The sequence below is a fragment of the Vipera berus genome (assembly GCF_964194415.1).
Source record: "Vipera berus genome assembly, chromosome: 6".
Classification (NCBI taxonomy): domain Eukaryota; kingdom Metazoa; phylum Chordata; class Lepidosauria; order Squamata; family Viperidae; genus Vipera; species Vipera berus.
This window is the reverse complement of record NC_138208.1, coordinates 44,239,618-44,256,512: the sequence shown is the minus strand read 5'-3', so window position 1 is coordinate 44,256,512 and position 16,895 is coordinate 44,239,618. Positions and strand designations below refer to the sequence as shown.

The following is a 16,895-nucleotide window of genomic DNA, read 5'->3' as shown; positions in this document are numbered from 1 at the left end:
ATGAAGAGGATCAGACAATAGGCTATGTTCACGGGACTCTTTCCCAGGATTAATTTAACCAGAATTTTCACAATTCAATTTCCTGACTCTATTTACAAACTGAACCATACACTAAAGACATGGGTTGGTTGCCACAATATGTTAAGCCAAAATGTAGTTGGAGAGCTTGAGGTTTAGTATTGTGGGAAGAATCCAGAGAAAGAAATATTTTGGGAAATATTAAAAAGGCAGAATATATATCCCCAAAGGAATAATGGAGGTCTTAAAAAAGGAGAGAAACCAGCCCCCAGAAATCAGCCCCAGCCCTTAGGCCAGACATGTCAAACTAGCGACATCACATGATGTTGCACGACATACTGGGACTGTTTTGCCATTGCCGGCAATGGGGTGGGCGTGGCTTCCACGTGATGTGTCCCACCCACGGGCTGGCAGTTTGACACCCCTGCCCTAGGCAGAGGCCAGCTTTTAGAAATGCAAATTCAATAATCCTTTTAGAAAGGTTGGAGCCTTCCAGCTAGAAACTGAAGAGATTAGGAAGACAAAGACCCTTAAAATCTGCATACCCCACCCAAACTCTAAGATAGGACATAATAGGATTAACCCACCAATGCCAAAGGGGCACACTCAGACTCAGGTCAAAGTACATGACACAGGAAATACAAAGCCTCAAATAGGAACAGAAAACAACCTCAAGAGCACCAGAAGGTATAAAAGCCCACTCCCTACTACATGTGGTCAGTTTTTTTCCAGAGCCATCTTTCTGTCTGTTTATCCTCTTCAATAAACTACAATCTTCTTTCTAAAGCAGTCTCCATGTTTATTCCCAGCTTGGAGTGTACCCTGATGAAGATTTTTCTTTCAACAGTGTGTCATAAGAACATATCTACCATTTGGCAACCATTTATGTCATATGATTTTGTATAGATAAACTACAAGAAGTTTGGTCTGAGCAATATGAAACTGAAAATAGGTATTTAAATAAAACAGCTTGCTACCTTTAAATAAGTGCACAAATACAAGCTATATTTGAATTTGCCTCTCAGAAGAGTTGTAGTTACTCATCAACCTATGACAACTGAAGATAAAATTTCTGTTGCTAAACCAGTTGAGTTTTGTTCCATTTTATGACCTCTCTTGTCACAGTTGTGTGTGAAGTTTTATATCAAAATATATTTTATTCTTTATATTGTCTCCATCTTCCGTTAAACCAGGGGCGTCAAACTCGCAACGTCCTCTTACATTATCCAGTTGTCAGATTCCAATATACAATAATCTTAATTTCACATGCCAGCAAAATAATACTTAGGATCACCCAAAACAAATTACACCCCATCTAGAGAAATTCTAGATCATGGGTGTCAAACTCCCGAAATCTTGTGACGTGTCATGATGTATCGTGACATTTCCCCCATTGTCGGAGCTGGGGTGGCCGTGGCTTCAGCATGATGCATCCGGCCTGTGGGCTGGCAGTTTGACACCCTTTTTTTAAACATTAAGAGAATCCACAATGGGGGGGTGGGGCCAGCTGTCAAGCTGACCGGTTGTGTTAAATGGCTCGCCGAAATACACAACTGCTTTACCAGCCACTTGGGCTGGCTTTTCGGAGCCGCGGTTCCTTGGAGGAGAGCCGAGAAGAAAGGACGACCTGCAGTGCGAATCCAGGTGGCGACCATAGCACGACAGCAGGGAAGAGCCTGGCAGACCAAGCGGGGAAGAAGACGGCCTTCAATGGCCGACATAGAGGCTTGACGGAGGGACAACGCAGGTGGTGAAGTAGCTGACTGGAACTGGCCAAGAATTGGTTCTGACGGAGGAACGGGAGAAAACTGGAAAGGAAGAGTTCTTTGGAAATTTTCCCCGGGTAGCACAGGTCAGGAGGATTCCACGGAAATAAGGGGGGAGTTTTTTTTCCATCCCCCCACTGCGAATGCGGCGAGAAAGTCTTTTTTTGAAAAAATAAAAAAGTCCCAAAATTGAATTTGGAATGAGATAGAGACGTGCTAGCAGGGAAAGAACAGCGATAACAAGATGGGAACCTATACCGGAGAGCTTTGAGGACTATATGAGATTGAATTGGCAGTAGAAAAGAGAAAGAGGTGATCTGGAAGACTGGGCGGACATTTTGAAAGTGACAGAGCATTCTCTGTGTGAAGCTGAAGTTAAAAAGCAAGAGGGACATCTAGTGGCTAAAATAGGAATTTTTTCTTTTTTTCTTTTTCTCCTTTCCTTGGAACTTATTGACATTGGACACATCTCCTTGGAAGTCTTTCTTTTCTTCTTTGTGGGATTATCGATAGACTTTGGATACAAAAGACTGTTTGGAGTAATAGATAAGATCTAATTGTGGCCATGGTTCATATAGTTTAGGCTGTGTACTTATATATATTATTGCTATTATAATTAAGAAACAGTGAATTTGTGTTCAGAAATTAATATTTAAAATTATACATATCCTATCTACTGCTATTAATTACTTATCTTATATTGCTATTTGTATTGTTATTACTATTGTTATTTTAGGTATAATTAAGCTAAGTAGGTTATTCTATTGATTGAAGTGTGGAGAGATATAGTAAAGGAATAAAAGGAGGGGTGTATTGGTTTAAAGAATTATTCAAAATGATGAGTATTCTGAACTTATTCTGAAGAAGGGGGCACAGATTGCCTCAGCTACCTCAAGTCCATCGAGTCAAAAATCGAAAAAAGAGTAGAAGAAATAAATGAGAAGCTAACCAGAGTGAATAAAGAACTAGAAGCAACAGTCATTGCCCTAGAATCTGAAAAAGCTGACCGATATCTACGGTTTCAGAATATAAGAGAGGAAAGGGGAGAGGATTTATTGGAAATGATGGGAATAGGGAAAGAACAAATGCTGAGTGAAATGGATGAGGTCTATCGGATCCACACAAACTACGCAAGACGACATAACCTGCCTAAAGAGATTCATGTTAGGTTCGTTAAAAAGTTGATTAGGGACGAGATTCTCCACAGAGTGAGAGATGAGCCATTAGAACGTAGGGGAAAACAGCTGATTGTCCTAAAGCAGGTGCCGAAAAAAGTTAGGGATCTACGAAGACCCTACCACTTCTTGACAATGAAATTGACTAGATATAATGTTAATTTTCGATGGTTGATTCCAGAGGGAATACTGATTTCATGGCAGGACAAGAAGATTAGAATAGATACTCCAGATAAGGCGGAGGAGTTTTATAAGCAAAACTTTAGCAGTGAAGAAGAACTAGAGAAAGATGTTGAAGAAGTGAGGGAGTCAAGGTTGGCTAAAGTAGAAGAGGGACAACAGGGAAAAACGAGAAGCGAGAAGAGAGAGGAAATGGTAAACTATGAAACAAGAGCTGAGAGAGGAACCAAGGGAGACTAGAATAACGAGTGGTATAAAAACTAGATATAAGTAGAAACATGATGGGAGAACTCCAAATTCTATCTTTGAATATTAATGGACTTATCATATGTGGTGGACATGTTCCAAAGCAAAAGAATTTTGGCGGGTAATAAAGACTTGGCTGGAGGAAATGTTGGGACTGAAGATAGATCTCAGACCAGAATTGTTTTTACTGGGAATGATAGATGGGAAGTTTAACAAAGAAGAGACATATCTAGTGTTGCATATCATAACAGCAGCAAGGTTGGTATATGCCCAGAACTGGAAAAATGGAAATACCCCAGTGGAGAGTGATTTAATTAAATTTTTTTAGATATGTGCAGAGATGGATAGACTAACCTTAGAAATTAAAGACAAAGATGAAACAGAGTATTACAAAGTTTGGGATAAGATGTATTATTGGTTAGACTTGAGGAGAAAAAGTCAGAACAAAGAAAGCTCGTTTAGAAGAGAGAAAGTGTAGATTTCTAACCCTAAAGTGAGTGTAAGATAGAGATCAGAAAGAATATGAAATAAGAATGGAAATGGAAGTTGAACATGCAGAAGATATTTAAGAAAAGGATAAAGTTTTGTCCGCAATTGTTTTTACTGGGCATAATTACTGATACTACTGTTGTGGACACTAAGTTGATGTTGAACTTAATTATGGCAGCAAGACTTTTAGTAGGTCAATATTGGAAGAAGGAGGAACTGCCGACTATAGAAGAATGGACTTTAAAAGTGTCTAACCTGGCGGAAATGGCAAAGATTTCGGCGTATTTGAAAGACCATTCGCAACAACGTTATATTACGGAGTGGAAGAAATGGATTGATTATATCCAGAATAAATATGGGACTAAAAAGTTTCATTTAGCATTTGAATAAGTATTGATGTGATATTTGTATTGCTTGTAGTCACTCTATAAGAGCTAAAGTGCAATAGATTTAATAGTTTATTGTCGTTAGCATATGGCTGTTTATGATTGTTTTTACTTTTATACCTTGTATTTAGCTCTGGGAAGTCGGGGGGGAAGGGGAGGGGGAGAGGGTTGGGTAGGGCTGGGAAGGGGGTGGATGGGGAGGGGTTGTTAAAGATAAAATGTATTGAAAAACTTTTCAATAAAAAAAAGAATGGAAATGGAAGTTATGTGGTAAATAGACATAAATTTGTATGTAAATATATAAATATGTAAATAGTATAAAATGCAATATGTAAATGGTATAAAAGATCAATGACTAGGGAGATATATGATATAATATGTATGGTAAAATAACAGCCAGAAAAGTCACACTGTGTTCAACCTGTTTTTAAATGTTTATTCAATAAAAAAAAATTTTTTTAAGAGAGAATCCACAATGGACTTCCGGTCTTGCGCAGTAGCACAGCAGCCAAGAGATTTCGGGGCTCCGTGCAGCAAAGAAGGAACAAAGTTCCACGGACTATGGAGAGACAGCATTCGACCCAATTGGCCCAGGAGAAGCCTTACAGAAACCAACAGGAGAAAGACCAGCCTAACTTTAGAGTCTAGCCAAAGCTACAAGCAACTGAAGTTAAAAAGCACTATTTTAAGCTGATTGTAAACTGTGTGTTTGAATCTGGATAAGATCATCAATTTTCTCTATCCCACTTATTAACTTTCCTGGGGAAAACAATAATTCCCAAGAAGCAAAAAACCTCTGAACGTGAAGGAGGGGGACTTTTGCCCCACCCTTTTACTAACAGATGCTGCAAATTAAACCTTTTATGAAGGACCAAAACATACAGAAATGAAATGAAATGAATATAAAACCTAAATTTGGATAAGTTTGGAATTGTTGAATGGTTAAGATTCTCATTTTAAATGCAATTTTCTATTTTGATAATTTGAAAAATAAACTGGTGCTGACATCTAGTGGTGGATAAAGACTATGACAGCTATGGCTTTTATACAGGACTTGGCAGAATCTGAAAAAAACTAATCTGTGCTTGTGACATTCAAAGCTATAACAATAGAGAACAGCTGTGACAAAAAAAGAAAACAATTTGGGTTGCAGACAAACAGAGGATTATAAACTTCAGGAGACCTTTTTGGATTATAAATATCTACTAAACTGTGACTCTAAAGCAGACATGTCAAACTCGCGATGTCACGTGACGTTGTGCAACGTATCGGAGCTTTTTCCCCATTGCCAGCAATGGGGTGGGCGCGGTTTTGTTGCGATGCGTCCAGCCCGTGGGCCGGCAGTTTGACACCCCTGCTCTAAAGCTATTTGGAGAGAAAAGAAAACCTCGATTCTTGACCACTAAGGAAAATCAGAGACTTGCAGAAAGAACTTATCAAGAAAAAATAAATACCTTTCAAGAGACATATGAGATTCTCAACTAATTCAAACAACAATGACTTCAAACCACAAAGAAATCCAAAATAACTTTGAAAACATAAACAAATTCATCTCCAATTTAACTTTAAAGCAAAAAATTCCCAGGAAATAACAATAGAGAAGGAGCAGATAAAACAGATAATTGAACACAAATTCGAGGATAGAGACTCAAAGATGGAACTTAACACAACAAAGAAGTATGATTTAACCCAAGTGGAAAAACATTTTCAAGAAATATTGGTTTTGGAAAAGGCAACTTATACTTTAAGACCACAAGACAAATTTGAGGATAAGAAAAAAGACTGGTCAAAATGGATTGCAGAGATGTCAGGAACACAACCAGAACTGGAGAGATAAAAAATGATAAGAGATACAGAGAGAAAAAGAAAAAAATATTTTCAACAAACATGAAATAGCAAATGCCTCTTACAAAGATATTGTACTTGAATTATTTTTTATATCTACAGTGACACCTACAAGAATATGGAAAGAGTCTTTGATTCAGCAGAATATATTGATTAAAGATATTGGGCAAAAGAAGAAGGCCAAAGTGAAAATTAAGAAGATAGATGATGGGACTTATCAGAGAGAATATTTAAAAAAGAAACACCTGTTTGAATATGATTAAAGTAATAGAAAGATTTTGGATATGAATTTTACTTTAAGAGGAAGGAGTCTCTCAAATAATATAGTACTCTCTCTTTCTTCTCTTTTATTATCTTATTTCTTGATATGAGTAATATAAAAGAGTTAGAATGGCTTATATATAAGTACATATTTTAGATATTTAAATGTGACTGATTTTAAGAAAATTACAATGGATTGAAAAAAAATGTTTTGAAAGAGTTAAAAGACCAAATGACTAGATTTATTAAATGGAATATTTAAATATTAAATATATTCTTAATTATGGTAAAAAAGAATGGAAAGATTTTGGAAATAAATATGTATTAGCTTAGGGAAAACTTGGACTTTCAGTAGTATACTATATTTTTATCCCTCTTTACTCTTGTTCGTTTTTTCTCTTTTTTAGTCTTATTTATTCCTTAAGTAAGGTAAAAGTTATGGGATAGTTTACATGAGAAAAAATAGAATCAAATATCTAAATGTAATTAACTTTGAGAAAATCTTAACCAGTAAAAATGTCTTGAATATTGTGGTAAAAACAAATGTAAACAAGAACTGTAAATGGGATCTATGATAAGGAAACCAGAATGACTAGATAGAAAAGAAATATATTATTTGCAGAAATATTAGAAAAAAATTGTATTCAATTGTTATCTATCAAAACAATAAGAATTGTATTAACTTATTAAAGTTGGTAAAAGAGAACATTATGGGAAGAAGAAATCAACTATTATGTGGATTATAGATCATAGAAACCAATTGTTAGCAAATGTTTTTTAAATGTAAACCCAGACAACACACAGTTTACCAAATATTAAGGCAACCATGTTAAAAAATAAAATATATTATATATAAAAAAGAGCATCCACAATGGACTGAGAATCAGCATCTCCACTAGATAACTGACAGTCAGGCTGAAACTAAGTTAATCAAGTAAAAATAGCAAATGGGAAAATCTTTAACTCAAACTTATTCAAAGTCCCAAATAAGTTACCTAGACCTAATGCACAAATCAAAGGAGAAGTTCTATAAACACAAATAGTTAATTAAAAGTCTCCCAGCGGAACCGTATGTTGACAAACATAAACATTATATACTTGCACACACCCATGAAGTGTCATCCTAGAATCAGCACATACGCACTTCCACACCCAGGTCAAGCTCCCCTATAATCTCCTTGTACCATTTTCTGCAGTTGCCCTCAAAGCAAACCTCTTTGCTTTTGGGAATAAACATTTCCCCTTTCTTCACAGCTGTCTGGATTTCATTATTTATTCTTGCAGAACTCTGGCTCAAGTTGGAATCTCAAATTATTCTTCTGACAGTTGTTAAGTGAATCACTGCAGTTAAGTTAGTTACACAGTTGTTAAGTGAATCTGGCTTCCCATTGACTTTCCTTGTCAGAATGTTGCAAAAAGTGATCACATGACTCCGGGACACCACAATAATCATAAATACATCCCAGTTGCTAAGAGTCTGAATTTTTATCATGTGACCATGATGGTGATGATAACTTTATTGTCACTTTGAATGTACACAAATTGGCATACATCAAAATGAAATTTCGTTGCATACAGCTCTCAAAGGGTCACCACTTCCGATATATACTCCTTGTTCGGGGCCCGCTCAAATTTCACATTGTCCATTTTAGTCTCTAGGGAGTGAACGATGGCAAACAGGACAGATGGAAATGGGGCTCCATGTGGATTAGCCCTCAAATTCTCTTGTATTCTGACAACCTCACCTTCTTTCCTTTTTCTGATCCTGACTCTTCCACCTTTTCCTTTAAGAGGCCTTGCTTCTTCTCACCCCTGGAGCACGCTGCTGCCGCCGCCACCAACTCCTCCAAAAGCCTTTCTCTCTTCCTCTGGGCCTGCCGACAGCCTCATCCAGTTCCTTCGCTCCATAAGCTCCAGGTCCTCTCCTCCTCTGGAAACAGCCCTGATTTGCAGTAGAATCCATCACTGGGCCAGCAGTCAGAACTTGCTGCTGGTAGAACAAATTCAAATCGCCGACGACTTTTAACGGTCTCACCAACAGTTCTAAAACAACTAGAAACTCGCCAGGCCAGCAAAGATTGTCGGTCGTATGTCGTATGTTACCTTAGTTCCACCATGTTGCTCAAACACATTAAAATCGTCCTGCTCATGTGGCCTATAGCCCTTACTATCCCTCCCAAAACTATTCGCCTTCAAGAGCCAATGCAGCCGCAGCCATTCCAGGCGTCGCCATCTTAGAACTCTTAGAATGGGGATGTCACAACTGTCTTAAGTGTGAAAACTGATCATAAGTCACTTTTTCCAGTGCCATTATAACTTCGGTAACTAAACAAATGGTTGTAAATGGAGGACTACCTGTTATCAGATATTTAGCAAAAGGAGGACATTTTCCCACTGCAGACATAGCCTTAAAATAAATATTGTCTGGTATTATTTTGTACTGTTTTAACAACAGTAGTCGTAACAACATTTATGCACGTGCCATTGTAAATTGTGTTTCTTTTCCTTGTCTATTGAGACTCACAGCCTAGATTTACATTATTTCCTGATTTCAGCTCGTTTTTTCAATAGGTGCCCTTCAAATCTATGATCACTGTAGTCTGTAAACCACATGACCCATTATACCAATAGCATGTTGTTCCGAATTCTTTACTATCGTTAGCATACGTTCCTGAAAATAAAAATATATTGTAAAAATTCTGCAATAAGTATTTTTTTCTGGAAAAAAGTGATTTTATGCAGTACATTTTTTGTTTTTCAATGCAATGTTTGTTGCAGATGCCAAGAGAATTACCGTATTTTTCGGACCATAAGACGCACCCAGTTTTTAGAGCAGGAAAACAAGAAAAAAAATATTCTGAACCAAATAGTACCAGTATACTAAAACAGGGCTTTTCAACCTTTTCATCCATTGTACCACTTTTAGGACAAGGCAATGTCACCCAGCAACGTGTCAAAAACTTGACCCCCCCCCCAAAAAAGGAAAAAAATGATAAAGTACAGGTAGTCCTCGACTTACAATGATTCACTTAGTGACCGTTCAAAGTTACAACACTGAAAAAAGTGACTTATGACCATTTTTCACACTTATGACCGTTGCAGCACCCCCATGGTCATGTGATTTACATTCGGATGCTTGGCAATCGATTCATATTTATGATGGTCACATTGTTCCAGGGTCATGTGATTGCCTTTTGCAACCTTCTGACAAGCAAAGTTAGTGGGGAAACCAGATTCACTTAACAATCATGTTACTAATTTAATTTCTCTCTCTCCTTCTCTTTCTCTCCCTCTTTCTTCTCTCCTTCTTTCTCTCTCCCTTTCCTTCTTTCCCTATTTTTCTCTTTCCCTCTATTTCTCCCTCTTTCTCTCTCTCCCTGTTTCCCTCCCTTTCTTTCTCCCTCTCTATTTTTCTCTTTCCCTCTATTTCTCCCTCTTCCTCTATTTCCCTCCCTTTCTTTCTCCTTGTCTCTCTCTCCCTTTCTCTCTCTCTATTTTTCTCTTTCCCTCTATTTCTCCCTCTTCCTGTTTCCCTCCCTTTCTTTCTCCTTCTCTCTCTCTCCCTTTCTCTCTATTTTTCTCATTCTCTTTCTCCCTCTCCCTCCCTCTCCCATTGTCCCTTCCTTCTTTCCTTCTTTCTTCCTTCCCTCCCTCTTTGTCCTTCCCTCTCCGCGTTAGAGCAGTACCTACGGAGGCAGCCCTGCGGCCCGGCTTTCTCTTGCAGAAGGCAGGCTGAAACGGAGCAAGGAATGCGAATCGCCCGATCTCGCGCTTCTGCGATCTCCTCTGCTCGGTTTCAGTTTCTCTTTGCTACAAGACAAAGCAGGCTGAAACGGAGCGAGGGAATCTCCCTTGCTTTGTTTCAGCCTGCTTTCTCTTGTAGCAAAGAGAAGCTGAAACCGAGCAGAGGAGATCGCAGAAGCGCGAGATCGGGCGATTCGCATTCCTTGCTCCGTTTCAGCCTGCCTTCTGCAAGAGAAAGCCGGGCCGCAGGGAGATTGCAGGAGCCAATTGCAATCTCCCTTGCTTTCACTTGCGGAGGTTGGGGCTGGCCATACGGATCACCTTCGGAGCATAAGACGCACCCTTGTTTCCCCCCCCCCCCACTTTGGGGAAAAAAAGTGCGTCTTATGGTCCGAAAAATACGGGTAAGCAGTGTCCTGCATTGCCCCCATTCGTCCTCCTTTCCAATTCTCCAAATCCTCCTTTGCTTCATGAATTAAGGCTAAGCAAAGTGGAAGGGAAGCGGTATTAATTACACATTAAGGCACCCGGAGTGATGCTCGTCTCTGCCTCATTTTATTTCAACAATCTGGGGGGGGGGAGGGGTAAGTCTCGAAAGGTCATCCCATTCACCATGGTTTATTTGGACACGAATCTGCGTATAAACATAAACCCACCTTATCCTACAGCAGTTACAAGCACCCAAAGGAGGAATTCAACAACGATTATAGAGATCTCTCCAAGAGGGAAGAGAGCAACATTAACCCCTCCCTCCCCCCCTCGGACGCGCGACTTCCCCCGCTAGCAAAGAAAGCGCTCCCGCTCAAGTAAGCCCGCCGGCAGTTGGAAAGGGAAGAGTCAGAAGGGCGTCGAAGGCAAACGCGCGCGCAGGCTCTGATTGGTGACTTCTCGCGCAGGCGTCCTAAGGCCGGAGCCAAGTAGGCCGCGGGGCTTTTTGTCAAGGAAACGCCTCTGTTTACAGTTGTTGCGTCCTTCTCTGCTTCCACCGCAACCGCCTTCTTTTCTCTCGCCTTAGAAGACTTGCACGTTTTCGCTGTCCACGTCTAGTTCCAGCCAGGCGAAGAGTCATGCCTGTACGCTGGAAGGTGAGAGGGCGCTGCCGTCGTGTCCTCGGCGAGAGGCTCTCCCCTCTTTTCCTAAGAAGCTTTAAGGCAGCTCTAGACAAACGCTCGGCTTCCGTTCTTTATCTCTCCTCTCCTCCCCCCGCGCATACTTGGTACTGGCCGTTGTATTATGGTCGTTTCAAGAGAAGCGCCCATTGTTGCCGCTTCGGGGGTTTGTTCTGTCTTCATCAGGAAATAATTCGGGTCGGCAGCTGCTGGTTGTCTCGCAAACCCTTCGTCAAGCCTAGCCTAAGTGGGTCCCAGGATAGGAAGGCAGTGAGTTAGGTAGCATGTGGTTTCCAACGGGAATGAGCTGGCATGGGAAAGTAGGATCCGTGGTAAGTCTTAAGGCTGGGTCTCTCCTTATTCAGGATCCTTATTCCGGTGTTAAAAACTGTACGACGACGGGAAGTTCCATTGTCTGCTCTGCTTGGGCTCAAATGGAAAGAACTGGAGTATAATAATAAAAGTTCACTTATTAGGCTAATGTCTATAATACATTTAACATCATTGGAGCCTGCCAGAAGAAAAGGTGGGAGCGGTAGATAAAGACAAGGATAGTATCATAATTCAATTGTATCATTTAGAATACTTATCTTTGCATGTTGGGCATGATTTGGTCTATGCCAGTGTGTTACTGAAATGAATTTCAGAAAAGAATATAGCAGAAAAACTCTTGGATATTTGTGGGATGAAGTGAGTTGAGCCGTGGGAAGTGCTGTTTGGATTCTTTTGCTTTGAGTTAAGAGAGGTGGTGAATTGAGTATGACATGATGTCCTAAGTTTGTGGAAATAAGGATGAGTGTAACCATTGTGAGTGATACACGATAAAAAATACATAATTCAGTTTTCAGCCAAAAGCTATATTTTTACAAAGCCACTTAAGTGTGAAATAAAAAAGCTGAATGGTTTTTAAAGAAATATATATGAATATTAGCTAATTTTTAACACTATTTCACAAGCAATAAATTACATGGCACTTGCACATAGATTATATATTTTTTGCCTTTTAATTTATTTTTTCCTGCTGATAATTGATCCATTTTTATTTGCGCTACAGGTACAGCATGTGTAAGGTAGGCAGGTTTCAGATTTATTGTTACACAGTACAATTTTACCAATGAGAATAGGTGTACAAAACCTTGAAGCATACAGGTAGTTCTCATTTAGCAATGGCAATTGGGTCCAGCAACTTGGTTATTAAGCAAAAAATCATATGACTTCTGACAGACTTATATCATTTCCCATTTGGTCAGTAAGGGAATCAATGTTTAATGATCATCTCAAGATCATAGTCATTAAGCAAAACATGATTGTGATTTGCTTCTCTGTTTTCTATTAACTGCTTCTTCCCTGCCTGTTGGGAAGCATGCAAAATGGTAATCACATGACTACAGGACACTGATAGTCATAAATGCATGCTGATTACAAACTGCCCAAATGATGATCACATGAATGTGGGATATGACAGTTGTAAATGCAAGGACTGGTCGCAAAGCTGGGTGTTTTTAACACTCTGGTGACTTCAAACTGTTGCTAAACAAGGCAGTCGGTGAGAGTTATCTGTATTGAATCCAAATATTGTTTCTCACCCTCATTAGACGTTCATTCCAACTTTATAAGAAGTGATCTGACGTCTAGACGTGTCCAACCTTAATTTCACTGTTGGAATAGTCTATATTTCAATACTGGAATACGTTTGATATGTTTGGAATGGCTTTGGAATAAAATATTTAAAAGTTGAGACTTTGTAATCTTGAAATGCTACCTACATATTTAGAAACAGCCCGTAGTCCACGGGTGTCAAACTCACCATGTCACATGATGTGTCGCAATGTATCATGACTTCTTGCATTGCCGGAATGGGGGTGGGCATGATGCAACTGGCCCATGGGCTGGCAGTTTGACACCCCTGCCGTAGTCCTTCAAAAACAGCTTCTTTCAAAAATACCATCCAGAAATTTGTATCTTGGAAATTTGGATTTTAATTTTCTTTATCAGTTATCCTAATTATTCTAACCCAGCCCTAAACCTATAACGTATATATTTGTTTCAATCTTTTATTCAGTGGAGATGAGTGAGTGGTCAGGAATAGAGAATTAATCCACATTGTTCTTTTGTAAACCTAGCATTGGAACCAATTAAGTTGTGAAAGAAAGGAAATCCACTTTATATCTTGTAGTGTATAGAATACAATCTCTCCTCCCTCCTCTGGTTAATAGAGTTTTGCTCACTATTAACTTTTATTCTGCTATAAGTAATAAAATATTACTTAAAGAATATTAATATGGAATATTAAACCACCTACAGAAAAGATCTCAAGAAGTACAGTATTGTTAAAAATTATGGACTGTTAAAGAGCATAATGTATCTGAATTTGTGAAGAAGAAAGAATAGTGAAACTGCCTTATAAAACCTGAGCGTTATCATTGGTTTCTGGAATAGGAAAGTCGAGAGCAATTAATTGTTAAGTAAAAGAGGAAAAGTAAGAAAATAATAAGGAAAACCGAAGAGTCTTGTTCACTGCCCAAATAGCTTGTATAGTATTTCATAAAACAGTATCTTATTAAACTTATTTTTAATGGTTTTTGTTTATTAATATGTAGCATCCTGCAGATGAAATTACCTATTACATGCAACAACACTTCATGACATGAAAATATTTTTTGTTTAGTAATTGAACAGAATTTCAAACTGCTTTTAAAATTAAGTCTAATCCTTGGAAATTTAACCAGAAGCTTCAGTCTATTTACACAATGAAGTTAACATCTCTTCATAAATTGGACAAAATATATACCATATTTACAGTTGTTAGCCTTTACTGTGATGTTTAAGTTATAAGTGCAGCATCATGTTATTAAGAGTATTATTCCCATCTGTAAGCAAATTGCTACATTTGCAAAGACGGCTTGTGCCATGTAGAACAATATATGTGATGATGCTGATTGACTTTTTGTTCTAATATGTATTATAGCCCTTAATTATTAAATAATAATGTCTCTAAAGTTTATAATTCCCTTTAATTGTAAATTAACAGAACAGTTATCACAAAAGGACTTACCCATCCAGATTTTTAAAAGAAAACTAGTTGCTTTTAAATCTCAACATATGACTGTTTATCAACCTTTTGAAATAACAACAGCCTGGGACAAAGTGACCTATGACCTGTACTTGCATTTATGACTATCTCACCAGTCCTGTGTCATGTGATTGCAACTTGAGCACCTGGCAGCAGGATTTTATTTATGACCATTTGTGGCATCCTGCAATCATGGTCACAATTTGCAACCTTTTTTGCCATTTTTTTTTTCAAAAAATGGCCATTGGGGAAGCTGTATTTGATTAATGATGACATGATTCACTTAAACGTTCTTGATGATTTGCTTAATGACTGCATAATGTCATAAAAGCGGGTCAACTCAACTTATGACTATAGTGACAATGACAGAAATTCTGATCCCAATTGTGCTTGTAAATCAAGGAGCACCTATACAATCTCAAACATGTGAAGTTAGATTCTGATGGGTTAAGTAATATGAAATAAAAATTTAATAAGTTTTGTTTCCTTTCTACAAGACATTTCCTATTAGTACTAAAGTAAATTTTACTTTATGAAGGAACTGCATGTACATAATAAGCTGCTTGAGGAAATAAGATAAGCATATTCAAAGTATGAATGTAACCACGCTTATGCAAATGTATGAAGTAGATTCAGATAGAATCAAATCATATAAATAGGAAAACCTGTTGGCTAAATCTTTTGTCTTTATTTTTTAGTGTTATGAGAAATTATACCTTGGTATATATTGGTATCAAGTAAAAATGCTTACGTGAATTCTTCCAGGTTGTGACTTTACTGAGTTTGGAAGAAATAAGGCATAAAATTACTATTTCACATTTTATATTATTGTAGGGATTAAGTGAGTACAAAAGAAACTTCAAATGGAAGCAGTCAGAACAGCCTAGAGTCTGCAACTCTACACATGAACAAAAATGCCGATGGGCTGGCCTTCGATCAGATGAGTTTGGTAAGACAAATTAGATGTTTTTATTTCTTCTGTAAGAAATACTTACAATAGTTACTGCTTTCCACATACTAATTATCCAGATTTCGTTAAATAAATTTTATCATGCAGTGGGGTAAACACAGTTTCATGTTTGTGTTTGTGTTCATAATACTCCATTAGATACCATTAAAACACAAAAATATTAGATACTAAATTAACTTGCTTCCTGTTAAGACGAAAAGAGAATGTACTTAGATATTTGGTCTGAAAAATTAAATATTCTTCATTGTTTGACATGTATTTGGTAATAGAAAATAGTAAGACTGAAGGTTAATATACTAATAGGTGTTATCCAAACTAAAAGGAGCATTTCTTTGATGAAATGTTTATTTGTGTTTGTATCTTTCTCTTTTTCTGCATGCATGCAAAAGAAATAGATTGGTGTTCAAATTCTTTTTCAGAATTTTCAGAGTATTTGATATTGCATGTATTTTACAGGGATCACAAGAGAACCAAATTTTATTTCTAAGAGAAGAGTGCCTCATTATGACACACAAATTTCAAAATCTTTTCAATGGAATGGAGGTAATGGCTTGGAGAAAGCTGCGTTATCAGAATTCGAAGTCAGTGAGCCAGCTGAATTGCACAAAACTGACAGCAAGGATGTTGAACTGAATAAGGATCTAACTGACACACCTGATGCACCCAGGCTTCCTGAAAAACTGCATCTCAGCTCTGCAGGATCTGGATCTGAATCAACTGAAGCACTTGGAAGAAGCAAGAAGTCAGTGCCCCAAACTCCAGTGCATGAAAATAAAGTATTAGCATCTACAAAAAAAGAATTAGGAAAAACAGATCATGGGGTAGGAAGTACAAAAAAAAGTTTGATTTGATGTTGCAAGTTAAAGCTCAGAAATAATTCATTGTAACTATTATTTATTTATTTATTTATTAATGGGATTTATATCTCGCCCTATCTCCCGAAGGACTCAGGGCGGCTAACAACAAAACATATAATAAGTACAGAAATTAAGATAAAAATAAAATTAAAATCATCTGTGCAATAAATTAAAATAAAAAAACTAAAAATAAATTAAAAATTGTAAATATAATTAATTAAAATGCCTGTCAGTCCAGGTCAGCCTGGTGGAATAGGAGTGTTTTGAGGCCGCGCTGAAAGGATTGGAGATTTTGGGCCATCCGAAGCTCAGGGGGGAGCTGATTCCATAGGACTGGCGCTCCCACAGAGAAGGCCCTCCCCCTGGGGGTCGCCAGCCGACATTGCCTAGCTGATGGTACCCTGAGGAGGCCTTCTCTGTGTGAGCGTACTGGGCGATGGGAATTCGTTCCCAGCAGTAGATGGTCCTGCAAGTATCCCGGGCCTAAGCCATGGGATACTTAATGTGGACAAAACAACTTTCCCTGCCTGGGTGCATTCCAGATTCGTGAACTTTAATTTGCAGAATTTTCCAGAGAGCCAGAATGGCAATTGCTAAAAGTTTTAGAAATCAGAGTCTCCACATCTGGAAGGTGCCTAGTTTAGGAAATGTAATCATTAGACTAGGAGAGGTGCAAGAATCTTTGGATTCTAAGAAAGGATAAAGCAAGAAATCCCCTGAGGGCTTTGAAAAAAAAAAGAAATAACTTTTACAGGAAGAGGGCTAAAATATCAGGT

General features: G+C 38.1%; 1 protein-coding gene and 1 long non-coding RNA gene across 3 annotated transcripts in view; one reads left to right on the top strand and one right to left on the bottom strand.

Moving 5' to 3' along the window:
* Positions 1-8,214, bottom strand: part of LOC308670362 — a 33,086-nt gene extending 24,872 nt beyond the window's left edge. For both annotated transcript variants that reach the window (XR_014027007.1, XR_014027008.1), the window contains exon 1: positions 8,112-8,214. This is a non-coding gene — a long non-coding RNA (uncharacterized lncRNA). The remainder of the gene's footprint in view (positions 1-8,111) is intronic.
* Positions 8,215-11,101: 2,887 nt separating this feature from the next.
* Positions 11,102-16,895, top strand: part of MDM1 (Mdm1 nuclear protein) — a 29,927-nt gene continuing 24,133 nt past the window's right edge. Inside the window, exons 1-3 of the mRNA XM_081331061.1 lie at positions 11,102-11,195; positions 15,127-15,241; positions 15,719-16,083. Coding sequence (XP_081187187.1) covers positions 11,178-11,195; positions 15,127-15,241; positions 15,719-16,083 — 498 coding nt within the window. The 5' untranslated portion in view covers positions 11,102-11,177. The remainder of the gene's footprint in view (positions 11,196-15,126; positions 15,242-15,718; positions 16,084-16,895) is intronic.